This window comes from Salvelinus fontinalis, chromosome 18 (genome assembly GCF_029448725.1).
Source record: "Salvelinus fontinalis isolate EN_2023a chromosome 18, ASM2944872v1, whole genome shotgun sequence".
NCBI classification, from domain to species: Eukaryota; Metazoa; Chordata; class Actinopteri; order Salmoniformes; family Salmonidae; genus Salvelinus; species Salvelinus fontinalis.
In genome coordinates, this window is record NC_074682.1 from 5,542,383 (window position 1) to 5,568,134 (window position 25,752).

The 25,752-nt window shown below is 40.8% G+C and overlaps 1 protein-coding gene across 1 annotated transcript in view; it reads left to right on the forward strand.

Moving 5' to 3' along the window:
* Positions 1-16,423, forward strand: part of LOC129814845 (neurexophilin-1-like) — a 98,015-nt gene extending 81,592 nt beyond the window's left edge. The window contains exon 2 of the mRNA XM_055867931.1: positions 14,586-16,423. Within this exon, the coding sequence (XP_055723906.1) occupies positions 14,586-15,461 (876 nt within the window). The 3' untranslated portion in view covers positions 15,462-16,423. The remainder of the gene's footprint in view (positions 1-14,585) is intronic.
* Positions 16,424-25,752: the final 9,329 nt, after the last annotated feature.

Below are 25,752 nucleotides of genomic sequence, written 5' to 3' on the forward strand. Positions count from 1 at the left end.
ATGGATTTCACATGACTGGGCAGGGGTGCAGCCATGGGTGGGCCTGGGAGGACATAGGCCCACCCACTGGGGAGCCAGGCTTAGCCAATCAGAATGAGTATTTCCTCAACAAACGGGCTTTATTACATGCAGAAATACTCCTCAGTTTCATCAGCTGTCTGTGGCTGGTCACAGACGATCCCGCAGGTGAAGAAGCCTGATGTGGAGGTCCTGGGCTGGCGTGGTTACACGTGGTCTGTGGTTGTGTGGTCGGTTGGACGTACTGCCAAATTCTCTAAAACAACATTGGAGGCAGCTTATGGTAGAGAAATTAACATTAATGTGGCATTGTGCTGTGTGACAAAACTGCACATTTTAGAGTGGCCTTTTATTGTCCCCAGCAAAAGGTGGATCTGTTTAATGATCATGCTGTTTAATCAACTTCTTCATATGCCAGACATGTCAGATGGATGGATTATCTTGGCAAAGGAGAAATGTTCACTAACAGGGATATAATTTGTGCACAACATTTTAGAGAAATAAGCTTTTTGTGTGTATCAAACATTTATGGGATATTTTAATTCACCTCGTGGAAAATGGGACCAACACTTCACATGTTGCGTTTATATTTTTGTTCAGTATATTTCATACAATATACAGCCAAAATATTAGCCCTAACTGGCAGCATTAGGCTACATACATGAGGCTACATACATGAGGCTACATACATGAGGCTACATACATGAGCTGTGTCAGTGTGTGTAAGTGTCTTTCTCTGTTTTCTTCCTACCTTGACTGCACCAAAGCATCTGATCTGTCATTTCTCACAGACATAGACACAGCATTGGACCAGCAGAAGCTGAACTTTTAGCAAATAAGTCGGTTAATTTCACACATTTAGCAGCATTGGCCTCAATCCTTTTTTTGGTCTCTCTACCTTTCTATGTTTCTGTTCTGACTGAGTGACTGACAAAGAGTCAGAGCGGGTCTCACTCCCTTTGAGGAGGCGAGTTTGACTTTGAATGTGAGTTCGTGCCACCTCAGTTCAGCCAGTCATAAATCCGGACCAGCCCATCTTGGTAGGGGGACCGGCTATTGTCACTGGTCAGCCAAATGCTTAATATATATTACTCTGCTAAATTATTATGAGAAATTGTCTGAAAAACATGTATTATAATAATATAACAGGCAGGGTTCGATCCCAGGCTGTCACAACCGGCCATGACTGGGAGTCCCATAGGGTGGGGCACACTTGGCCCAGCGTCGTCTGGGTTAGGGGAGGGTTTGGCTGTGGGGGCTTTACTTGGCCCATCGCGCTCTAGCGACTCCTTGTGGTGGGCCAGGCGACTGCAGGCTGACTTCAATTGTCAGTTGAATGGTGTATCCTCTGACACATTGGTGCGGCTTGCTTCCGAGTTAAGCATGCGGATGTTAACGTAGCACGCTGATTCCACTAGCGGGATCAAAATTCGACAGCTTCCGGTGAAATCGGAGCGCGCCAAATTAAAAATACAAAATCGGAATATTAAACATTAATGAAAATACAAGTGTCATACATGATTCTTTAGCTTAGAATTTTGGTAATCGAACCGCATTGTCCGATTTACAATAGGCTTTACGGCGAAAGCATAGCATTTGATTATCTGAGGACAGTGCCCCACAACAACATATGTTTTCAAACCAGCACAGGCGTAAAATAAATCCTAAATAGCGATAAAATAAATCACTTACCTTTGAAGATCTTCCTCTGTTTGCAATCCCAAGGGTCCCAGCTACACAATGAATGGTTGTTTTGTTCGATAAAGTCCTTCTTTGTATCCCACAAAAGTCCATTTAGTAGGCGTCATTGAGTTCAGTAATCCACCCATTCAACATACAGACAAAGAAGTCCCAAAAGTTACCGGTAAAGTTCGTCCAAACAAGTCAAACGACGTTTCTAATTAATCCTAAGGTAGTCTAATATCTAAATAAACTATACTATTTAATACGGAGAATAGTATGTTCAATAGGGAAGGAAAATAACGAAGAGCGCGCCCTCGTTCACACGTTCAAAGAGACTACTTTTGCCTTAGTGCTCCACATGGATAAACTACTATTCCTCGTTGGTTTTTCAAAAAACAAGCCTGAAACCATGTATAAAAACTGTTGACATCTTGTGGAAGACATAGGAACTGCAATCTGGGAGGCGGAAGTCATAGTTTTCAAAAGCTTCACATTTGAAGTGGATGGGAGCTTAATAAAAATAATACCGGATGGATTTTCTTCTGATTTTCACCTGCCATATCAGTTCTGTTATACTCACAGACATTATTGTAACAGTTTTAGAAACTTCAGGGTGTTTTCTATCCAATGCATATCCAAGCTTCTGGGCCTGAGTAACAGGCAGTTTACTTTGGGCACGTCAGTCATCCGAAATTCCGAACAAAAACCAGGTTAAGGTTAACAGGTTAAGAAGTGAGGCTTGGCGGTAGATGTTTGGTAGGACGCATGACTCGAACTTCGCCTTTCCCGTTGGGGAGTTGCAGCGATGAGACAAGATCGTAATAACAAAATTGGGGAGAAATTATTATAACTTTTATATATATATATATATACAAATAAAAACAGGCCCATGGGCCGCCGGCCATGTTATAATTAAATATTTGAGATCATTTTTATTTGGTACACAATGTGTGTGTGTTTACTTTATTCTTTTTTTCTTTTTACCCCTTATTCTCCCTAATTTTGTTGTATCCAATTGGTAGTTACAGTCTTGTCTCATCGCTGCAACTCTCATACGGACTCGGAAGAAAACTCCCGTACGGACTTGTGCTTCTTGACACAATGCCCACTTATCCCCGAAGCCAGCCACACCAATGTGTCAGAGGAAACTCAGTGCACCTGGCGACCGTGTCAGCATGCATGCGCCAGACCCACCACAGGAGTCGCTAGAGCGCGATGGGACAAGGACATCCCTGCCGGCCAAACCCTCCCCTAAACCGGATGACGCTGGGCCGATTGTGCATGAGTCTCCCGGTCGCGACAGAGCCTGGACTCGAACCAGGATCTCTAGTGGCACAACTAGTGCCTTAGACCACAGTGCCACTCGGGAGGCCATGTGTGTGTGTGTGCGTGTGCGTGTGCGTGTGTGTGTGTGTGTGTGTGTGTGTGTGTGTGTGTGTGTGTGTGTGTGTGAGAGAGAGAGGGAGAGAGAGAGAGGATGGGGGGTCAATTTGACTCTTCTCAGTGACAGCAGATCAATGGTAGATGAGAGGGCAGAGGGAGAGAGAGAAATGAATTGATTGTCACAAATAAAACTCCAATTAAGCAAACGAAAAGCCTGGCGGGTCAAATGCTCCAAGATGGGCTGCAATCATCCTCCTACTATCACTCCTATGGAGGGGAGATAGAGAGTCATGTATCCTCATATTACTCTTCTGGGAGAGAGAGCAATGTCAGCCATGGGATGGTGGGCAGGCAGTGCAGGCCACATCCTCTGGCCACACAGTCACTCACACACTCACTCACTCAATCTTTCTCTCTCTAGGAGGAGGATAGGTTTTAAAGGATAAATGTGAGTACGAGTGAACTGTAGATCAAGGATCAGAACATTGCGGCTGCCAGCTCATTGATCCAAAGCTTCCTAATGATGAAAATAGATCTTAATTGTAGCAGTCATGGACAGATCAGAAGTCAATTTCACCTGACACCCTAACCCTCTAGCATTTGATAAGTGAGTATGAAGCTACTCTCTCCTCCTGCTGCATCGAACATGCTCTGGCCTTCCAATCACTGCAGGTCCCAAATGGCACCCTCTTCCGTATATAGTGCATTGCTCACAACCAGAGCTCGATAGGCCCTGGATCAAAAGACCCTGGAATAGTAGTGCAATACACAGGGAGTAGGGTACCATTTGGGACAGAGCCTGCTTCTCTCCGCATGCACTTACAGTTGCTCGGCTAGCTCTGCGCTCCTCTTTCCTAAACAGTGTATTAAGATGCTTTTTGCTCGTAGACCCACCGAATGCAGTTAAAGTGTTATTAATGTTTCAACATCCCCTAGAGAAAGTGCATGTTCATGCCCTTCTCTCTCGTCTCACCTCTTCAGTAATAACATTTTCCTTGGCTTATTCTCTCTCCTGTAATGTCTCGTAATCCAATTCTCTTCCTGGCAAGTTGCTTGCCTGTATCATATATATGTATGCAAGATTTTACCAGAAGAAAAAAATCACTTCATCTTTATCCGTTCCCCTCCCAAACCACAAGCTTGACAAATAAATTGGTGGGGGGGCTGAGAGAGAATCTTGTGTAAAGTCATCTTAGCTGTGAAACGTTGCTGACATATATCATGCTGGCATGCCAAATAACACAGATGCATTACTTCAATTGACCACCTGTCCCTTAGAGGTGAACTGTGTTTTGGTGAATGAGATTATTGGGTTGATTTGAAGTGCTTGTAGGGTGTGAAGAAATCTATTTCTGTCAGAGAAGAGGGAAAGATTGCCTCACTCCGTTTTATGATTACTATCTGAGGGAGGCTATATTGGTCAGCTTTTCAGGTGTAGGCCTACAGTACTCACAGTAAGTCTTTTTTAATGGTACTGCGGAATTACTTTGTGTATTTACAGTACCTTAAGAAAGTATTCATACCGCTTGACGTATTCCATATTTTGTTGTGTTACAGCCTGAATTCAAAAGTGATTAAATAGATATTGTTTCTCACCCATCTACCCACAATACCCCATAATGACATAAGTATTCACACCCCTGAGTCAATACTTTGTAGAAGCACCATTGGCAGCGATTACAGCTGTAAGTCTTTCTGGTTAAGTCTCTAAGATCTTTCCAAACCTGGACAACAAATTGGTTGTTGATCATTGCTAGACAACCATTTTCTGGTCTTGCCATAGATTTTCAAGTAGATTTAAGACAAAACTGTAACTCGGCCACTCCGGAACATTCACTGTCTACTTGGTTAACAACTCCAGTGTAGATCTGGCCTTGTGTTCCTCTAGGCTTTTGACTTTGCTTAGCTCCATTCCATTTCTTTTTTTCCTGAAAACCTCCCCAGTCCTTAAGGATTACAAGCATACCCATAACATGATGTAGCCACCACTACGCTTGAAAATATGGAGACTGGTACTCAGTAATGTGTTGTGTTGGATTTGCCCTAAACATAATGGTTTGTATTCAGGACAAAAAGTGTATTTCTTTGCCACATTTTTTGCAGTATTACTTTAGTGCCTTGTTGCAACCAGGATTCAGGTTTTGGAATATTTCTATTCTGTACAGGCTTCCTTCTTTTCACTCCGTCATTTAGGCCAATTAGTTTATTTTTGTGGAGTACTTTAACTACAATGGTATGGATCCATCCTCAGTTTTCTCCTATCACAGTCATTAAACTCTGTCACTGTTTTAAAGTCACCATTGGCCTCATGGTGAAATCCCTGAGTGCTTTCCTTCCTCTCCGGCAACTGAGTTAGGAACGACGCCTGTATCTCTGTAGTGACTGGGTGTATTGTATCAATTTAATCAACTTCAAATTCATGCTGTAACACAACAACATTTGGAAAAGGTCAAGAGGTGTGAATACTTTCCGAAGGCTCAAGGCTAATAATGTCACCCATCAGACTATTGTTGATTCAATCTTGTCTTTACATATACTAAATAATGCGTGAAATTTGTTTTAATTTAGAATGGGCCATTATCATGCAGCTGTCTCAAACAGGGGCATGGGGAAAAGAATACATGTCATTTATGCACTTAAATAGCAAATGGAGGACGCTTTTCCAGTGGTTCATTTTCATGCCAGCCAGGTAGGCTATACTCCTGTTGTAAAGACAAGCAATGTGCTTAATACTAGGACAGTTGAGGTATAAATATAGTAGGCCTAGCCTATAGAAAGCTGATGGGATCCTCTTTTTAATAGAGGCCATCACTCTGTTTTCTCACGCAATTGCATAGCCAATAGAAATGTTGCGCAACATGAGCTCATATGTTCTCATGAAGTGTTTGATTAGATTTTCAATCACATTTGCATTGACGTCAGAGTGATTAGAGGGACAATAGTGCACTGAGTACCAGGTAGTTAGCAAGTTTTGTAGGCTACTAATGACCACCAGCAGCATCAGAGCTTGGAGTAGCCTAATTACTGTGATTAAACAGTCACATGGAATTTGACCTTCTTCATGACACGTGACCGCCGGTGTAGTTGTAATGTGGTCACCGTAACAGCCCTAGTCCTTACCAACCTCTATCTAGTGTGTGTCTTTGATTCTAAGATAGTCACTTTTGATGGACAGATGCAGCTTAAACCTCTATGTAAGGATGAATATCCTGGACTGACTCCACATATAAAATAGGAGTATTTAGGACTCCTCCTCGCTGATGCATTCAAAAGGGGGTACTCTGTCTGTTTTATACTTCAACCTTTTTCTGCTTCGGCTGCTGAAATGGGAATGACAAGTCCAGGTTATCACATGGATATTGTATATGCTGTGAGGTGTATGCAGGGGCGAAAGTACGGCGGTACGGTCCGGTACGACATCCCAGCAAAATAAATATTTACCATACTGGTAAAATATAAGCCTGTAACAATAATTGAGACAAAATGTCAAGAAAGCTTTAGGCTATTTCATCACATTTTATCATTACCGCACAGGGTTGGGGAGTAACTGATTAAATGTAATCCGTTACATGTAAGGGATTACAAAAAACTGTAACTGTAATCCGTTACGTTACCAGCTAAAATATTGTAATCAGATTACAGATAATTAGATGATTACTTCATGGATTACTTTTAAATTCAGAAAGGATGTTTGTGAAAAAAAATATTTGACACTTCTCTGTTTTCTCAATGACATTCAAATCATAATTGAAAAAGGTGCAAGTTTAAATTCGTTCCACCTGAGCGATTCTAACCACAAGTCAGAGACCGCTATGATCACACACCAAATGTGTTTGATGGATCGCGGAAAAAGAGCAGGAGAAGGCATTTTGTAGGCTACGGTCTAAGTTATGTCTTCCAATGGTGCGACTGCTGTCGGTATCCAAAGATTATCCTGTTGAGGCTGGGGGCGCTGTTGTCACTATTTATGGTAATCGTGTAATTTTTGAAACGGCTTCCTACAAAATTCTTGATCGTACAATATACATATTATTATTATTATTGGATAGAAAACAGTCTATAGTTTCTATAGGAGTTGAAATTTTGTCTCTAAGTGGAACAGAACCTATTCTACAGCAATTTCCCTGACATGGAGTCAGATTTCAGAAATTTTGGCCACTGTTCTGGAGTCAGTTTTAAAGCCAATGTTATTCCTATGAGTATACGGACACTGCTTACGTCTTCCCCTGGATGCCTTTACGTGATGACGATTTGAATGGGGTCGATTGCGCGTTCACAGGCACTATAAATTAAAAAACCCTGTAGCTAGTCACTCTTTTGGAGCTGCGTCATGCGCCTGGAGGACACCGACCCGCACCTGTTCCAAGCATTAGTGTTGGGAGTAATCTTTCTCCGGTCATGTTAAGACTCGTTATAGGAGTTAAAAACATCATAAGGTAGTTAATTTAAAGCGTTTTATAGCAATTTATATCCATTTAGTGCGATTTTGGGACATTTATTTCTGAAACGCTGTGAATCGCTGGGCACGCTTCCAGTTCATGCTGAACGCAGTTGGCATTTCCACATGGCAAGAGGACAGCTTTCCACCAAAAGACGATTAGACCCAAGAAAGGATCCTTTGCCCAAGATACTGATGGAAGAACAGCTCAAAGTAGGAAATTTTTATTATGATAAATCGTGTTTCTGTCGAAAAATGTTAGTGGCTTAGGACGCCATGTTTTTTGACGTAGCTTCGCTTGGCGCAAACTGTATTGAAAAGTAAGGATAATTTAAAAAATGTAATTCTGCGATTGTATTAAGAATTAAATTGTCTATCAATCGCTGTCCACCCTATATTTTTTAGTCACGTTTATGAGTATTTATGTATACGAGTAGATCACTGTCTAATATGGCGCACGGACATTTTCTCACCAGCTGGGCTACTTTCCCCATTGTCTAACCATGATTTTGGTGGCTAAATATGCACATTTTCGAACAAACTGTATATGCATGTTGTAATGTGATGTTACAGGGGTGTCATCTGAAGAATTCTGAGAAGGTTAGTGAAAAAAATAATATATTTTGGCGATGTTTACGTTATCGCTCACTTTGGCTAGAATTAATGCTGGGGTAATGTTTGCACATGTGCTATGCTAATATAACGATTTATTGTGTTTTCGCTGTAAGACACTTAGAAAATCTGAAATATTGTCTGTATTCACAGGATCTGTGTCTTTCGATTAGTGTATGCTGTGTATTTTTACGAAATGTTTGATGATTAGTAAGTAGGTAAACACGTTGCTCTATGTAGTTATTCTAGTCCATTTGTGACGGTGGGTGCAATTGTAACCTATGCCATCTACCTGAAATATGCACATTTTTCTAACAAAACCTATCCCATACCATAAATATGTTATCAGACTGTCATCTGATGAGTTTTTTTCTTGGTTAGGGGCTATAAATATCTTAGTTTAGCCGAATTAGTGATAGCTACTGTTGTTGGTGGACAAAGAAAAATGGTGGATTATGCTAATGTGTTTTTAGCTAATAGATTTACATCTTTACATATTGTGTCTTCCCTGTAAAACATTTTAAAAATCAGACATGTTGGCTGGATTCACAAGATCTGTGTCTTTCATTAGCTGTATTGGACTTTAATGTGTGAAAGTTAAATATTTAAAAAAAATATTTTTTTTGAATTTCGCGGCTCTGCCTTTTCAGTGGGGGTGGGGGGGGAGTGCCGCTAGCGGCACCCTCATCCTAGACAGGTTATCCAACTTGAATAAACGCTTGGAGGTAAGGATGACAGCAGTGGTGTAGTCTACGGTGATATGAATATAAATTATTATTGATATCTACACAGCACATTGATGTGAATCACACTGCTGCTCTCTCATTTAGCTATTTGCGCCTTACGTATTGTGGTTGTTGTGGATGTCTATTCACAAATCTAAATGGGTATTTGAACCCAATAATAGTTGAATTCAAGAAGTTTTGGCAGCCTATCAATCATTGTTTTTGAAACCAGTGGACAGCCAGTGAAAATGTGCTCATGTAACAGCTGCATAGTGCGGATCCCAGCCTATGGAATAAAAGTAAGGCTTTTATTACTCATTCTAATTCATGCTGACAAAAAATACACCCATAGGCCTAATGGACACATGCTCAAAGTCGTACACTTTTGATAGACTTAAAGGGGCAATCTGTAGTTGCAACATCAATTTTTGGACGTATAAATTATACATATTAATGTAAAGATATAATTTTATCAAATTATTATATGTAGTAGAAAGCGATGGGTTAGAATAAGTCTACATAACCAACCCATGAGGTAAAATGTTACATCGATATGGCCAGCTATGTAAACTTTAACATTGATTTATCCTGCAATAGATGTCGTTCAATTGGTAACATACATTTTTTGTCTTCTTCGAATGCCTCTTAAGGGGAAAGTAATCTAAAAGTAACTGAATGTAATCAGATTAAGTTTGGGTAATCCAAAAGTTACGTTACTGATGACAATTTTGGACAGATAACTAGTAACTGTAACGGATTACATTTAGAAAGTAACCTACCCAACCCTGTAACCGCATGTCAGAAGCATAAAAAATGAGTGAATGGACTCCAAAATGTGGTTCGATGAGATCACTAAGCTTCCCCTAAAGTAAAGTAAATTGAATTAAATTGCCAAAATGATGTAACCTAATTAGCCTACACCTGTCTATACATAAATTAATATAAATCATTAAAAATAGGCAACTACACCAAAAAGCATGATTCGGCCACAGAGGATCATTAGCTTATTATTATTTTTTTTATAACTGTGGATTGTTTTTAATCGCATTGTATGTATCATAAAATCATTCTGAAATATTGTGCTATAAACATATATACAGTGAACATACATCATTGAACTAATTGGATATTTTGATTGGAGTGCAGTGAATCAAAAACTATTCATACATTTTGTTGTGCTACAAAGTGGGATTTTGCTCCCGAGCGGCGCAGCGGTTTAAGGCACTGCATCTCAGTGCTAGAGGCATCACTACAGACCCTGGTTTGATCCTGGGCTGTATCACAACCGGCCGTGATCGGGAGTCCCATAGGGCGGCGCACAATTGGCCCAGCATCATCCGGGTTAACGGAGGGTTTGGCCAGGGTAGGCCGTCATTGTAAAATAAGAATTTTGTAAAATTGTAAAATTAATACTTAATTGTATTACTGTGTAATGTTAAAGTGGAAGAAAAATGTATCAACACAAAACTATTAATTGAAATAAAACACAGATATATTTTGATTAGATAAGTATTCAACCCCCCGAGTCAATTCATGTTAGAATCACATCTGGCAGCGATTACAGCTGTGAGTCTTTTTTGGTAAGTCTTTATGAGTGCTGCAAACCTGGATTGTACAATATTTGCCCATTATTCTTTTTTAAATTCTTCAAGCTCTGTCAAGTTTGTTGTTGATTATTGCTAGACAGCCATTTTCAAGTGTTGCAATAGATTTCCAAACCAATTTAAGTCAAAACTGTAACTACGCCACTCAGGAACATTCAATGTTGTCTTGGTAAGTAACGTTATCGTCCTACTGAAAGGTAGATTTGTCTCCCCGTGTCTGTTGGAAAGCCTGTGCTTAGCTCTACTCCTTTTTTTTCATCCTAAAAAACTCCCCAGTCCTTGCCGATGACAAGCATACCCGTAACATGATGCAGCCACCACCATGCTTGAAAATATGAAGAGTGGTACTGAGTGATGTGTTGGATATGCCCCAAACATAATGCTTTGTATTTAGGACAAAAAGTAAATTTCTTTGCTATATTTTTTGCAGTCTTACTTTAGTGCCTTATTGCAAACAGGATGCATGTTTTGGAATATTTTTATTCTGTACAGGCTTCCTTCTTTTCACTCCATCATTTAGGTCAGTATTGTGGAGTAGCTACAATGTTGTTGTTCCATCCTCAGTTTTTGTCCTATCACAGATAATTGTATGTGTGGGGTAAAGAGATGGTGTAGTCATTCAAAAATCATGTTAAACACCATTATTGCAGAAAGAGTCAATCCATGCAATTTATTATCTGACTTGTTAAGCAAATTCTTCAGCTTTTTTCAGGTTGACATGTTTTATTCATTTGTAAACATTTCTATAAAACAGAATTCCACTTTGACATTATGGGGTATTGTGTGTAGATCAGTGACACAACATCTAAATGTAATACATTTTAAATTCAGCCTGTAACTCAACAACAGTTGGAAAAAGTCCAGGGGTCTGAATACTTACTGAAGGCAACGTATATCCTATGTAGCCTGGATATTGTAGTGAGGAGTATGATTTAGCTGTCCTTTAAAGCTCCAATTTTGAGTTCAGGCTCCTTGCTGGTGTGATGATCATGGAGCCATAATAACATAATAACCACTATGTTCATCACACACACACACACACACACACACACACACACACACACACACACACAAACACACACACACACGGAGCCTCTGCATAACACCATGCTGACGGAGCTGTGATGATTAGGTCTAATAATGCCGTGTAATTCAGTGTTAGTCTGAGAGATTGGCACACATGGCGATACCTGACAGCAATGCTGACATGCCTGTCAGAGAAGGTTAACCTCTGCATGCATGTGTTACATGTACATTCACACATGTATAAATGTATTATTGTAATTATGCTAAAACCTACATGACATGTAACAAAATACACTGGAATTACACTACACCTATGTACAGTTGAAGTCGGACGTTTACATACACCTTAGCCAAATTCATATAAACTCAGTTTTTCACAATTCCTGGCATTTAATCCTAATAAAAATTCCCTGTCTTAGGTCTGTTAGGATCACCACTTTATTTTAAGAATGTGAAATGTCAGAATAAGAGTAGAGAGAACTATTTATTTCAGCTTTTATTTCTTTCATCACATTCCCAGTGCGTCAGAAGTTTACATACACTCAATTAGTATTTGGTAGCATTGCCTTTAAATTGGTTAACTTGGGTCAAACATTTCAGGTAGCCTTCCACAAGCTTCCAGCAAAAAGTTGGGTGAATTTTGGCCCATTCCTCCTGACAGAGCTAGTGTAACTGAGTCAGGTTTGTAGGCCTCCTTGCTCGCACACACTTCTTCAGTTCTGGTCACAAATGTTCTATAGGGTTGAGGTCAGGGCTTTGTGTGGGCCACTCCAATACCTTGACTTTGTTGTCCTTAAGCCATTTTGCCACAACTTGGGGTCATTGAAGTATGCTTGGGGTCATTGTCCATTTGGAAGACCCATTTGCGACCAAGCTTTAATGATGTCTTGAGATGTTGCTTCAATATATCCACATAATTTTCCTACCTCATGATGCCATCTATTTTGTGAAGTGCACCAGTCCCTCCTGCAGAAAAGCAAACACACAACATGATGCTGCCACCCCCGTGCTTCACGGTTGGGATGGTGTTCATCGGCTTGCAAGCGTCCCCCTTTGTCCTCCAAACATAAAAATGGTCATTATGGCCAAACAGTTCTATTTTTGTTTCATCATACCAGAAGACATTTCTCCAAAAAGTACGATCTTTGTCACCATATGCAGTTGCAAACCGTAAACCAGCTTTTTTTGTGGCAGTTTTGGAGCAGTGACTTCTTCCTTGATGAGCAGCCTTTCAGGTTATGTCGATATAGGACTTGTTTTACTGTGGATATAGATACTTTTGTACCTGTTTCCTCCAGCATCTTCACAAGGTCCTTTGCTGTTGTTCTAGGATTGATTTGCACTATTCGCACCAAAGTACGTTCATCTCTAGGAGACTTCCTGAGCGGTATGATGGCTGGTCCCATGGTGTTTATACTTGCGTACTATTGTTTGTACAGATGAACGTGGTACCTTCAGGCGTTTGGAAATTGCTCCCAAGGATGAACCAGACTTGTGGAGGTCTACAATTTTTTTTCTGCGGTCTTGACTGATTTCTTTTGATTTTCCCATGATGCCAAGCAAAGAGGCACTGAGTTTGAAGGTAGGCCTTGAAATACATCCACAGGTACACCTCCAATTGACTCAAACGATGTCAATTAGCCTATCAGAAGCTTCTAAAGCCATGACATCATTTTCTGGAATTTTCCAAGCTGTTTAAAGGCACAGTCAACTTAGTGGAATTGTGATACCGTGAATTATAAGTGAAATCATTTGCCAGTAAACAATTGTTGGAAAAATGACTTGTGTCACGCGCAAAGTTCAGACTTCAACTTTTACTGTGCCTTTCTATGCAAATTATGTTTAAATAGGTTTTTAGACACTTACTGACTTTCTCGGTCATCTCGCAGTCAAGTCCATCTTACCTATCTTTGATTTAGATTCTGTAAGTTCACTGCCCCCCCCCGCCCCCCCTCCTTGTACACACACACGTAGCAACCCACCCAGGGGACTCCAGCGACTGTTAAAAATCCACCAGCAACTCGTTATCAGATCAATAGCCATTCATCAACATCTGTCTTTTAATTAATTCAGCCAGCGCTCAATATACTTCCAGTCATTTCACCCCGATCAATTCACCTTAAAACCAGACTGATGAGGCCCGCTTAGCCCCATGTTAATGAATGAGCAGGAGAAATGCATACATTCATTGAATGAGTGGCTGCGTCCCACATGGTACCCTATATCCCCTATACAGTGCACTACTTTGACCAGAGCCCTATGGCCAAACCCTATTGGCACTGGTCAAAAGTAATGCACCATATAGTGCCAGTTGGAACGCAGACATAGATACCTTAATGTGTGTATTGAGTACTGTATTAGGAGTCTGAGACAAATGGCAACATGAGGTTATTATTGGGATTAATGATTGATAGCAAATGAGCAGAGTTTTGTCACAAACCTGTCTGTTCTACGTCGCTGGTTTGTTCAGACAGAATTAGGAGACAAAAATCATTCTTGCATGACTATTTACGCCGACGTCTGACTGTGGGGGTTGTTGCTCTCTGTTTTGAGTTTTGGTTTTGCTTGTTTGCTGGTTTCTTTATCTATGAGGAGAATTGTTTATACTGTAGCTGGATTGCGATGTGTCTCTGTTATAACCCTTTAAGAAAAGCTGCAGTTTTAAACGTCAAACCGTCATCTTCTGGGGTGTGTGGCAGAGTGTGTGTATGCGACAGTGTTTCATAGTCTATGTGTTTGGCAGTGACATGATTGAGGAGACATGAAGGGAGAACAAGGGAAGATGTCTAGTCAATCACCTCTGTGAATCACCACTTACTAGACTGTGGATTAAAGCTGTATCGCCTGTCTGAACAAACCCGTCCATTATCTTCACATGTAAAATCTGCTTTACTGTGTAAAACAACATCGACAACAAATTATGTCATTATAAAAATAGATGCTTTGTGTCTGGGTGGAATCGGGGGATGAAGAAAAGCCATCCAAGTCATCTAACAACCTGCATAGTGTATGAGATGAATGATAATCAATATTCCTTGACACTAACTCTCTCCCCCCTCTCTCTTTCTCTCTCACTCTCCCTCTCTCTCTCCTCAGGTGCAGGGACTGGAGAAGCAGGTGGCCAAGGGCTACCCTGGACTAGACCTGGGTCCAGCAGGCTCAGTGATGAAGACCCTACCGTATGGCATGGGAGAGGGAGCCGTCGGCACCGGCGGAGGGTCTACAGGGGGAGTCAAACCCCCCTACCAAACCACCTCCCGCATCTTCTCCACTGGCATGGACGGGGTCGGCAATCCGCCCATGAAGCCTCCTCTGAAAACCCCCACATACAGCTTCTTTAACCCCTACGACTGGGCTCGTAATCAGTCGCTCCTACTCGACCAGACAGGCTACCGCAACAAACGCAAACCCTCACTGAAGACGGCCCAGAAGACCAAGAAGATCTTTGGCTGGGGGGATTTCTACTTCAACGTGAAGACCATGAAGTTCAGCCTCTTGGTCACGGGGAAGATCGTGGACCACATCAACGGCACGTTCACCGTCTACTTCCGCCACAACTCGTCCAGCCTCGGCAACGTCTCCGTCAGTATTGTCCCTCCCACCAAGGTGGTGGAGTTCGAGGTGTTGCAGCACCACCAGCCAGGCCTCCACGCTCAGCTCCACCCAGAGCTCACCCAGATCACCCAACAACAGACCCCGCACCAGTCCACCATCGACCCCAAAGAGATAAAGACCTTCAACTGCCGGGTGGAGTACGAGAAGACTAACCGCTCCAAGAAGCCCAAGCCCTGCCTCTACGACCCGTCCCAGACCTGCTTCTCAGAGCACACTCAGTCCCACGCCGCCTGGCTCTGCGCCAAACCATTTAAAGTCATCTGCATCTTCATCTCCTTCTTCAGTATCGATTATAAGCTCGTGCAGAAAGTGTGTCCAGACTACAACTTCCAGAGTGATCATCCTTACCTTGGATAAGAGAGGAGGGATGAGGAGAGGAGAGGAGAGGGGAGGGGGAGAGAATCTTAAGCGCGTCTGGGGGGATCCGTTTGGGAAAGGGTCCAGACGCAGAATCGCTAATATTGATCCGAGAATGTGTAGTTATTTGCGATGCGAGGTGATTTGTAGATCAGTGATCCCGTGAAGTCCGACTCCAATGTATTGTAGTCGATCTCAAACACTCACAATGACAGGACTGGTGACCACAGGGATAGTATTTTTCTGCTCTCAACCTCCTGTTGGATTGTGGATATTATAAATGAGAAGTACGGCTAGTCGGCATCATGGATGAAATACATTATGTGGCAGATTTTTTCAAAATGACCTAAAAACCCTTGTATTAGTTGACTTTAATTTATGTATGTAAATAATGTTTCAAAAAAATCTATACATCTCTGCTCTTTAGACATTGGTTATCAATTTTAAATCATTTCTGTCCGTTCGATTTAAACTTTCAAAACAAGCTGGGAAGTATGGACGTTTGATTTTGATGATGTCATATTCTATCTGATGATCTGAATGTGTCATGCTGTCCCTATTATACTATCGTGCAGTATAATCTCGGAACCCAGAGTCTTGGAACCCGGGAACCATATCTTGCGTGTGCAACAGTCTGCCACAAGAGACTAGACCTTGTACGGCATTATAGGTTCTAGAAGACTGTCATGTTTTCATTCAAACTTTTCAAACCCTGGATTCAAGAGAATATATAGTCCTGGAGTTATACGTATGAGTAATGATATACGCTGGATATGCATACAATATATGAGCAAACCACATTAAAATGATCTGCTTCAGGTCGTTGAATAATGGTGAACGTACTGGGATTTATTTTCACATTATATTATATTTTACGTTCACTGAACAAATTTATTCGGCATTGTATGAGTCAAGAGCATTGTATGAGGCATTATATAAAAAATAAAGGAATCTTAAATTAATCTTCAGTTGGACATCATGATTTGTATTTTATTTGCTTGCAAAAATTCATTCAGATGTTGTTTCAGATGTTTGTGTCTTTCTTACTCACCTTCCCTATACCGGTCTTCTTCTAGTATGTATCACTGTCAGCTCTCTCTCTCTGTCTTGCTACACTTTCAGGGATAGACCAGGGTTTCCCGAACTCGGTCCTGCGCCCCCTTAGGTGCACTTTTGTTTTTTTGCCCTAGCACTACACAGCTGATTAAAATAACCAACTCATCATCACTCTTTGATGATTTGAATCAGCTGTGTAATGCTCGGGCACAAAACTAAACGTGCGCCCAGGGGTAAGATTGGAACCTGCTGCAGATTTTCATTAAATAACCCATTGCTAGTGCTTAATAGAATTGTGCTCGATATCCTATTATGTTCTTGATCAATGACGTTCAGATGGAATGGAAGACCCCGGAGCTCTACTACCCATGTATCTTCTGGATCCGCTCAGGACACACACACACACACACACACACACACACACACACACACACACACACAAAATGTACTGTTTCTTCTGGAGCTGTTTAGGACACACAGGACACAGAGATTTATGTAGTTCTTCGTCCCAGGAGAGCACGTCTTTATCACGTCTCACTGTTGTGGTTGGGAAGGGTCTCCATGTTATGCTCCATCTCCTTGACACTGACTCTGACACTCTCTCCCAGAAGAGTAGTATGAGGATATGTGTGTGTATGTCTCTCTAGCTTTCTGTGTCTCGCTCTCTCGCTCTCTCTCTGTGTGTGTGTGTGTGTGTGTGTGTGTGTGTGTGTGTGCATGCACGCACGTGTAAGTGCATCTGTATGTGTGTGTGTGTGTGTGTTTAATCCATAATAAATCAGCCATGTTCGAAGTAACTACACAGGTCATGCAACAATATTTTCTGCAGCGAGGACATTGCTTTGATATTGCATTCTCTTAAGCCTACTTGTCCACGTTGACAGTGAGCAGCCCGTGTCAAGGCCCTGAGGACTGGGGATGGACCCGAGCAGACAGACTGCATCGCCAGCCCCGTAGTCTATATTGCCAAGTGTTGTATTTACAGAGCACATTTATTTTGAAGAAACTTTAGAGATGCAAGATAAGTAAACATATAGTCTACGATGAATGAAGGAGCCCTGCATGTTGAATGATTATGATATGTAGAAAAGTAAGTATAAATGAAATATTTTACAGCTTCAAAATGTAAAGTAAGTGTCCATCAGTCTGGTTTCAGGCCCAAGTCATAGCACTATTTCGGCTGCTTCTTTGGTGCTAAATTACACCGTAAATTGCATGGACAAAAGGCAGCATTGTACTGCCCGTTTTTATAGACCTGTTAATGCTTTCAACTCTACTGACCATTCATTATTCATTCGTAGACTGTTTGCAATTGGATTTGCATTTGGTTTGAAAACAACCTGAAAGACAGGACACTGGCTGTGTTTAAAAATGCGCACTTGTGTTCTATCTAGGGTGTATAGCAAGTACAGAACACAACTGTCCTTTTTCAAATTCAATTCCAACATAGAGATAAAGGACTCGTCTTTGTATTTGTGCCATTTACCGTCCATGGTGAGTCCTCTATTTCTCACTATGGATTCCAAACATATGAACGTGAAAAGGCAAGTATGTACTAAGCTTACTAGAAGTTCTATACCCTTACTTAGGAGGTCTGGAAAACAGCACGCAGGGACGCATATTTGTACTGTCTTTGCTTTTTCGATCCCTATCCCATAACATAGGCTATCCCATAACACCTTGGGTCGCTGCGAAAAATTCCCCAAACTTCTGAATTAATGGGGGACTGAAGTCCCCGCTTGGGAGAAAATATTCTAGAGGAATAAGGAATACCTTTGTTAAATGTAAGTATTACGTTTATTTATTTACCAAATGATGTTAAAATGCTCAACAAATTACTTCCAAATGTTGAGTCACTGCTGTTTATAAGCCCGCTAGCCAAGCTAAGTTAGCTCGTCGAACAAGATAGCGAGCAAGCTAGCAGGCTAGCCCAAGATGGACTCTTATAGGAAGCAGTGTGGTCAAAGACTTAGTAACTTAGCTGTATTCACAATCTGGTTACCTATAACTACAAAGATAGTTGTGTTTTTTATGCAGTGGTGTAAAAATACTTTAAAGTACTACTTAAGACATTTTGGGGGGTATCTGTACTTTACTATTTATATTTTTGACAACTTTAACTTTACTACATTCCTAAAGGAAATTATGTACTTTTTACTCCATACATTTTCCCTGACACCCAAAGTACACGTTACATTTTGAATGCTTAGCAGAACAGAAATGGTCCAATTTACACACTTATCAAGAGAACATGGTCATCTCTACTACCTCTGGTCTGGCGAAATTGTCACGACTTCTTCCGAAGTCGGTTCCTCTCCTTGTTCGGGCGGTGTTCGGCGGTCGACGTCACCGGTCTTCTAGCCATCATCGATCTATTTTTCATGTTCCATTTGTTTTGTCTGGTTGTCGCACTCACCTGGTTTCAATTCCCTAATTACATGTTGTATATGTTCCCTCTGTTTCCCCCATGTCCTTGTCGGGAATTGTTTATTGTAAGTACGTGTGCTTTATGTGACTGGTGCGATACGGGTTGTTGTGCCCATGTGTTTTGTTATTTTTGTATGCCGGTAGTTACGTACATTAAACGACTCCGGCTAGTTACCAAGTTCTGCTCTCCTGCGTTTGACTTCCATGCCACCAGTTACGCACCCCTTGAAAGGACTCAATAAACACAAATGCTTTGTTTCTGAATGTCTGAGGGTTGGAGTGTGACCCTGGCTATCCGCAAATGTTTTAAAAAAAAATGACAATTGTGCCATGTGGTTTGCTTAATATTTGAATTTGAAATGATTTATACTTTTACTTTTGATACTAAAGTACCGTTTTGCAATTACATTTACTTTTGATACTTAAGTATATTTAAAACCATATACTTTTAGACTTTTACTCAGGTAGTATTTTACTGGGTAACTTTTACTTGAGACATTTCCTATTAGGGTATCTTTACTTTCACTCAAGTATGTCAATTATTTTCACCACTATATCTTTACATTACCAGTAAAAAGTTTGGGCACCTACTCATTCAAGGGTTTTTCTTTATTTGTACTATTTTCTAAATTGTAGAATAATAGTAGAGACATCAACAATTTGAAATAACACATATGGAATCATGTAGTAACCAAAAAAGTGTTAAACAAATCAACATTTTGAGATTCTTCAAAGTAGCCCCCCTTTGCCTTGATGACAACTTTGCACACTCTTGGCATTCTCTCAACCAGCTTCTTGAGGTACAGTGGTTCTTCCTTTAACTTCTTTGGGCTGCAAGCCCGAAGCCGGGCAAATTATGACAACAGCCACTTCAAGTGCAGGGCGCGAAATTCAAAATATATTTTTTAGAAATATTTAACTTTCAAACATTAACAAGTCCAATACAGCATATGAAAGATAAACATCTTGTGAATCCAGCCAACATGTCCGATTTTTAAAATGTTTTACAGCGAAAACACCACATATATTTATGTTAGCTCACCACCAAATACAAAAAAGGACAGTCATTTTTCACAGCACAGGTAGCATGCACAAAGCCAACCTAACTAACCAAGAACCAACCAAACTAACCAAGAAACAACTTCATCAGATGACAGTCTTATAACATGTTATACAATAAATCTATGTTTTGTTCGAAAAATGTGCATATTTGAGGTATAAATCAGTTTTACATTGCAGCTACCATCACAGCTACCGTCACAAATAGGACCGAAGCAGCCATAGTAATTACAGACACCAACGTCAAATACCTAAATACTCATCATAAAACATTTCTGAAAAATCGATGGTGTACAGCAAATTAAAGACAAACATCTTGTGAATCCAGCCAATATTTCCGATTTTTTTAAGTGTTTTACAGCGAAAACACAATATAGCATTATATTAGCTTACTACAATAGCCTACCACACTACCACATTCATTCATCAAGGCACGTTAGCGATAGCAATAGGCACGTTAGCGATAGTGAATAAACCAGCAAAAGATATATAATTTTTATTTTATTTTTTATACTTTTTTTTATTGTAGGAACACAAAGAAAGTACAAATAAAGTAAAATAAAAGAACAAAAATGATCTGGCAGTTACAGTGCACAAGCTTCATCAGATGACAGTCCTATAACATTAGGTTATACATACACTTATGTTTTGTTCGAAAATTTGCAAATTTAGAGCTGAAATCACTGGTTATACATTGTGCTAACGTAGCATCTTTTTCCCAGAATGTGCGGATATTTTTATGACACTCAACTATTCTGACCAAATAACTATACATAAACGTTACTAAAAAATACATGTTGTATAGGAAATGATAGATACACTAGTTCTTAATGCAATCGCCGTGTTAGAATTCTAAAAATAACTTCATTACGACATCCAGCTTAGTTATAGCGAGAGAGTGCCCAAACTCTGGGCGCAAACTACTAGTACAACATGTTTGACAGATATATGAAATATATAAAATGGGTCCTACTTTTAATGATCTTCCATCAGAATGTTGTACAAGGGGTCCTTTGTCCTGAACAATCGTTGTTTGGATTTAGAATGTCCTCTTCTCCAGTCAATTAGCACGGAAAGCTAGCAAAGTGGCGCGAAGCTCTCCTTCCTGAACATACGCAGACAAAGCAACACGCCTAAAGTCCCGAAAAAAATTCAATAATCTAATAAAACTATATTGAAAAAACATACTTTACGATGATATTGTCACATGTATCAAATAAAATCAAAGCCGGAGATATGAGTCGTCTATAACGACAGCTTATCAGAAGGCAATACCAGGTCCCTTCTCGCGCTCTCCAGAAAACAGGAAACTGGTGACACGTCATACAAAGAGCTTTTAATCGACCCCAGATCAAGTTATACACTCCATTTCTTCTCTCACTGCCTGTCGACATCTAGTGGAAGACGTATGAAGTGCATGTATACTAATAAATATCAAGGACATGTATAGGCAGGCCCTAGAACAGAGCATCGATTTCAGATTTTCCACTTCCTGTCAGGAAGTTTGCTGCAAAATGAGTTCTGTTTTACTCACAGATATAATTCAAACGGTTTTAGAAACTAGAGAGTGTTTTCTATCCAATAGTAATAATAATATGCATATTGTACGAGCAAGAATTGAGTACGAGCCCATTTGAAATGGGCACCTTTTATCCAGGCTACTCAATACTGCCCCTGCAGCCCAAAGAGGTTAAATGTTGCATGATACTGCAGCACACCTTGCAGGCTGCCACGGAATTCTATGACACGTTATTTAATTGTCAGCCATGGTTACCATTAATGCTAGTTAATGCTAGTTTGACTACCTGAGGGCATCTTTGAGAAGCATGTGATAGACTTCAATATTGGCTGTACTAGAGAATTTAAAACCTTTTTGGTAAGAACATAGTATATATGGAATTGATTTCAAGAATGTAGCTTAATTCAATTGATTAATATTATGGTGTTTCTATTCCAAGGAAAATGAAAAAACGAAACCAGGGTTTTCATTAGGATGGAATGGAAAATATGGCGCTATACAATGTGACAGTCGGGAGTAGGCTACAGTACTATGAGAATAACATTTCCACACGCTAATTTGTAGTCTAACCAATACCCAAACAGAGATTCAGTGAAAATAAAAATCTCATTGATTTATCAAGACCAGTCTCCATGCTTGTCTCAGAGCAAAGTGCAACGGTGCTGAAATAGTTGACCACAGCAGGTAGACTATTGCTTCAAATTGTCACCGGCTTTCTAGCCGCCGATCCACTTTTAATTTTCCATTTGCTCTGTCTGTGTCTTTCACACCTGGCTTCACTCAACCAATTACTTGTTTATTATTTAACCCTCTGTTCCCCTTGTTTTGTTTGTGAGTGATTGTTTTTTGTGTTTTTTGGTCCGTTTTTGTGGGCTCGCTCTGATGCTTTGTATTGTTTGTAATTTTTAGTAAAGTACGTTGATTACTCATATCTGCTGTCCTGCGCCTGCCTCTCTACACCAGCTACACACAGGACCATTACACAAATCCTATTGCTTCTAACTTCAATATGCTTTTTAAATATATAAGACTTACACCACTTTTAACAGCATATTACTCAACACTAGTGAGACTCAAGTTCCCTACGGTATCCCTACAGTATATATATATATATATATTTTTTAATGACTTGACTCTCAGCCAATAATTAGATTTAGAGGATTGGAGGATTCTAAATTAATATCTAAGGGGCATTTTTCGTTAGGGCAAATCTGATCTGTGAGAATATCTAAGGGGCTTTTATGTAATTCTAAATTAATTAATAATAATCGCTTTGTTAAAAAAATACAAATATTTTGGAGATTATTTTGTTTTCAAATAATGTAAAGTGAGCGTCAAAAAGGCCGTTCTTGAACATAGACATTGTTACTAATTTGTAAATATAGCCCGTTTGTTATTTAGAATTATTTATTTCTGTTTTTGGACGGAGAGAAACCAAAAGCCTACCGTCGCCTCATGGGTCTCCCGGTCGCAGCCGGCACAGGTATTGAACCAGCATCTGTAGCAACGCCAGTGTCTTAGACCGCTGCACCACTCAGGCACTGTACAACATGACTGGTTGGGAGTAGTCTACTCTACTACAGTAAGGGCAAAATAATCCTAACATTTCCACACCCTAATTAGAGTCTAAGTTTCTCTTAGAATAAAAAACTTTGTGTTAAAACAGTTTTAGTAAGTATTACTGATGAGTAGTAACAAAAAAAAGAAGTGTTTTTTTGCTGGGTGTGCAAGTGCATTACAGAGGAATAGCAATTCTTACACTATTGTTCTAAACTCAATCACCTTCTTCATCCTCATCATTCAGTTCATTGAAATTCAATTTTGAAGTCACACACAATTATCAGTTTCTATTTGGTTTATGTCGCCTATTCATTGTCAGTTAGTCACAGTAGCGCCTTGGGACCCAAAAGCATAATCAGTGCTCTAACTCCCCTTGCGCTGGTCTGGAGCAATGAAGTAGTGAAGCAAGGTACTGTACTAAACCACAAATTACCTCTAAATCCCGCAGCATAATCACACAACTTTTAGTTGAGCAACCACTGTAGTCAGCTGGAATGCATTTCAATTAACAGGTGTGCCTTGTTAAAAGTTAATATGTGCAATTTCTTCCCATCTTAATGCGTTTGAGCCTATCAGTTGTGTTGTGACAAGGTAGGGGTGGTATACAGAAGATAGCCCTAGTTGGTAAAAGACCAAGTCAATATTATGGCAAGAACAGCTCAAATAAGCAAAGAGAAATGACAGCCATTACTTAAAGACGTGAAGGCCAGTCAATCCGGAGAATTTCAAGCTTCGTTAGGTTACAATCGCTAACCGTTAGCTAGCTAGCTAACTAACTATCGCATAGGCTAATGTGACTGTGTGTTCTATTTAGAGTCCGATCCCATCAACCTCTGCAGATGCATCAACATCACGCTCAGCACCAGAAAGTGGAGCAAGTCACCTTCTAAAACCTTATTAAAATCAACTCAATATTTCCATGACAAGCAAATCAATATACTGGAGCTAGGCATGGACATGGTTCGTGGCTTGTTGCCGTAGTTAGTGTGTTTACAAGTAGGCCACAACTTCCACTGTAGTTCTTCCTGTATTATGCACGTTCAGTTGATTGTTCTAGTAGGTATTAGTAAGGAAGGGATTGTGTGGGTGACTGACTGGTGTCTGTTGTGGGGCGGGGGGTATTGTGTGTAAAACTTAGTCTGCAAAAGGGGGTGGGTGGATATAGCACCTTGTTTGAGTGTGTATTGATGGGGGCAAAGTAGCAAAATGTTGGCTAGTCACTGACTACTGTGTGTCCTACAGTCTCATCCTGCTGCTAATGACAACAATGACCTTGACACCAGCGTTAGTAGTACACAGCCTGTAGACCCATTGGATGAAAGCTTTCAGCCTGGAATAAGCTCAAACTCAACATCATCTGACGTTGAAACAAGCCAGCACAGCCGAAGGTATTTGTGAAAGCACAACACCCTCTTGAGAAAACAAAAATCACCAATACACTAAACTGTCTAGTGCTCCTCAAACTTTTCACACCCTTACAGTCAGATTTTTGGCATGGGTGAGAGGGGCTGTTAGTATACTCTTCTAGCCTACTCACTCTATTGTTGGCAGTGTTTGTCTATTCAACAGCACAACTGTACGTGCTCATACACAACAGCACACGACTAGACTGTCTACACATCAAGCCCCCCTCAAACTATGCTAACAGCCCCATTTTTGACTGAGTGTAGCAAAACACACACCAGTCTACTGCACCCTTTTTTGTTTACAGATGAACATGGATTATTGTGTGGTTATACATCTTCGTGATCCGTCTTCATGTCTTTCCAGGAGACTTGCCGTACAAATCAAAGCAGCGGGAAGTGAAGAAAGTGAACGAGAGGCTTGTCCACCTGGCTGCGGAGTGCAGAAAGGACCAGACGGTTATCTACAAGGAGCCCGAGTCACAGGATCCCGAAACCCAACATCCCTTCCAACATCGCCACAGCACCAAAGCCTGCTAAAACAGCTTCCATTACGCAGCACAAGAAGAGGTTCACCAGTTGAAGAACATTCTGGAATGCAACAACAAGTCAACTACTTGATTGATGAAGGTCTGTCATCCAGCAAAGGCAGCAGCGCAGTCATCAACTACGTGCACCATTTCTTCACCAACTACGGAGTTGGGGAAACACATGTGGACCTGAATTGTGATAACTACAGTGGCCAAAACAAGAACAAGCTTATGCTCTGGTATTTTGCCTGGCGGACCATGCACAAGCTCCACCAGTCTGACCTTCACTTCCTGATCACAGTCCACACCAAGTCCCCCCCCCCCCCCCCCCCCCCCCCCCACTAGTGTGTCGGCCTCAAAAAAGCAGCGATTCAGAAAGACCAGAGTGAACCCCATCTGACATTATTGGTGTTGTGAAGGACAGCACTGACAGGGGTCAACATCCCACAGCTGGTTGGACTGGAGGATGGTACGGTGCTGGTGGAAAGCTATGGCTGGCAACAACACCTGACTCCGTACTTCAGGCCGGTGCCACAGTGCAGTACCAGCACTTCAGGTGAATATCATTTTCATTGCATTGTATGAGGTTATTCTTCTTTTCTAAACTTGGGAGGTGACTTGATGTTGTGCAAGGTTGTAATGTCTTTTTGTCATTTCTTGTTTTACAGCTTTGATGCTCTGGAGCCTGGTGTTGTTGTCACCAAGGAGCGTTAGGACCAGGTTTCAGCTGCTGCGAA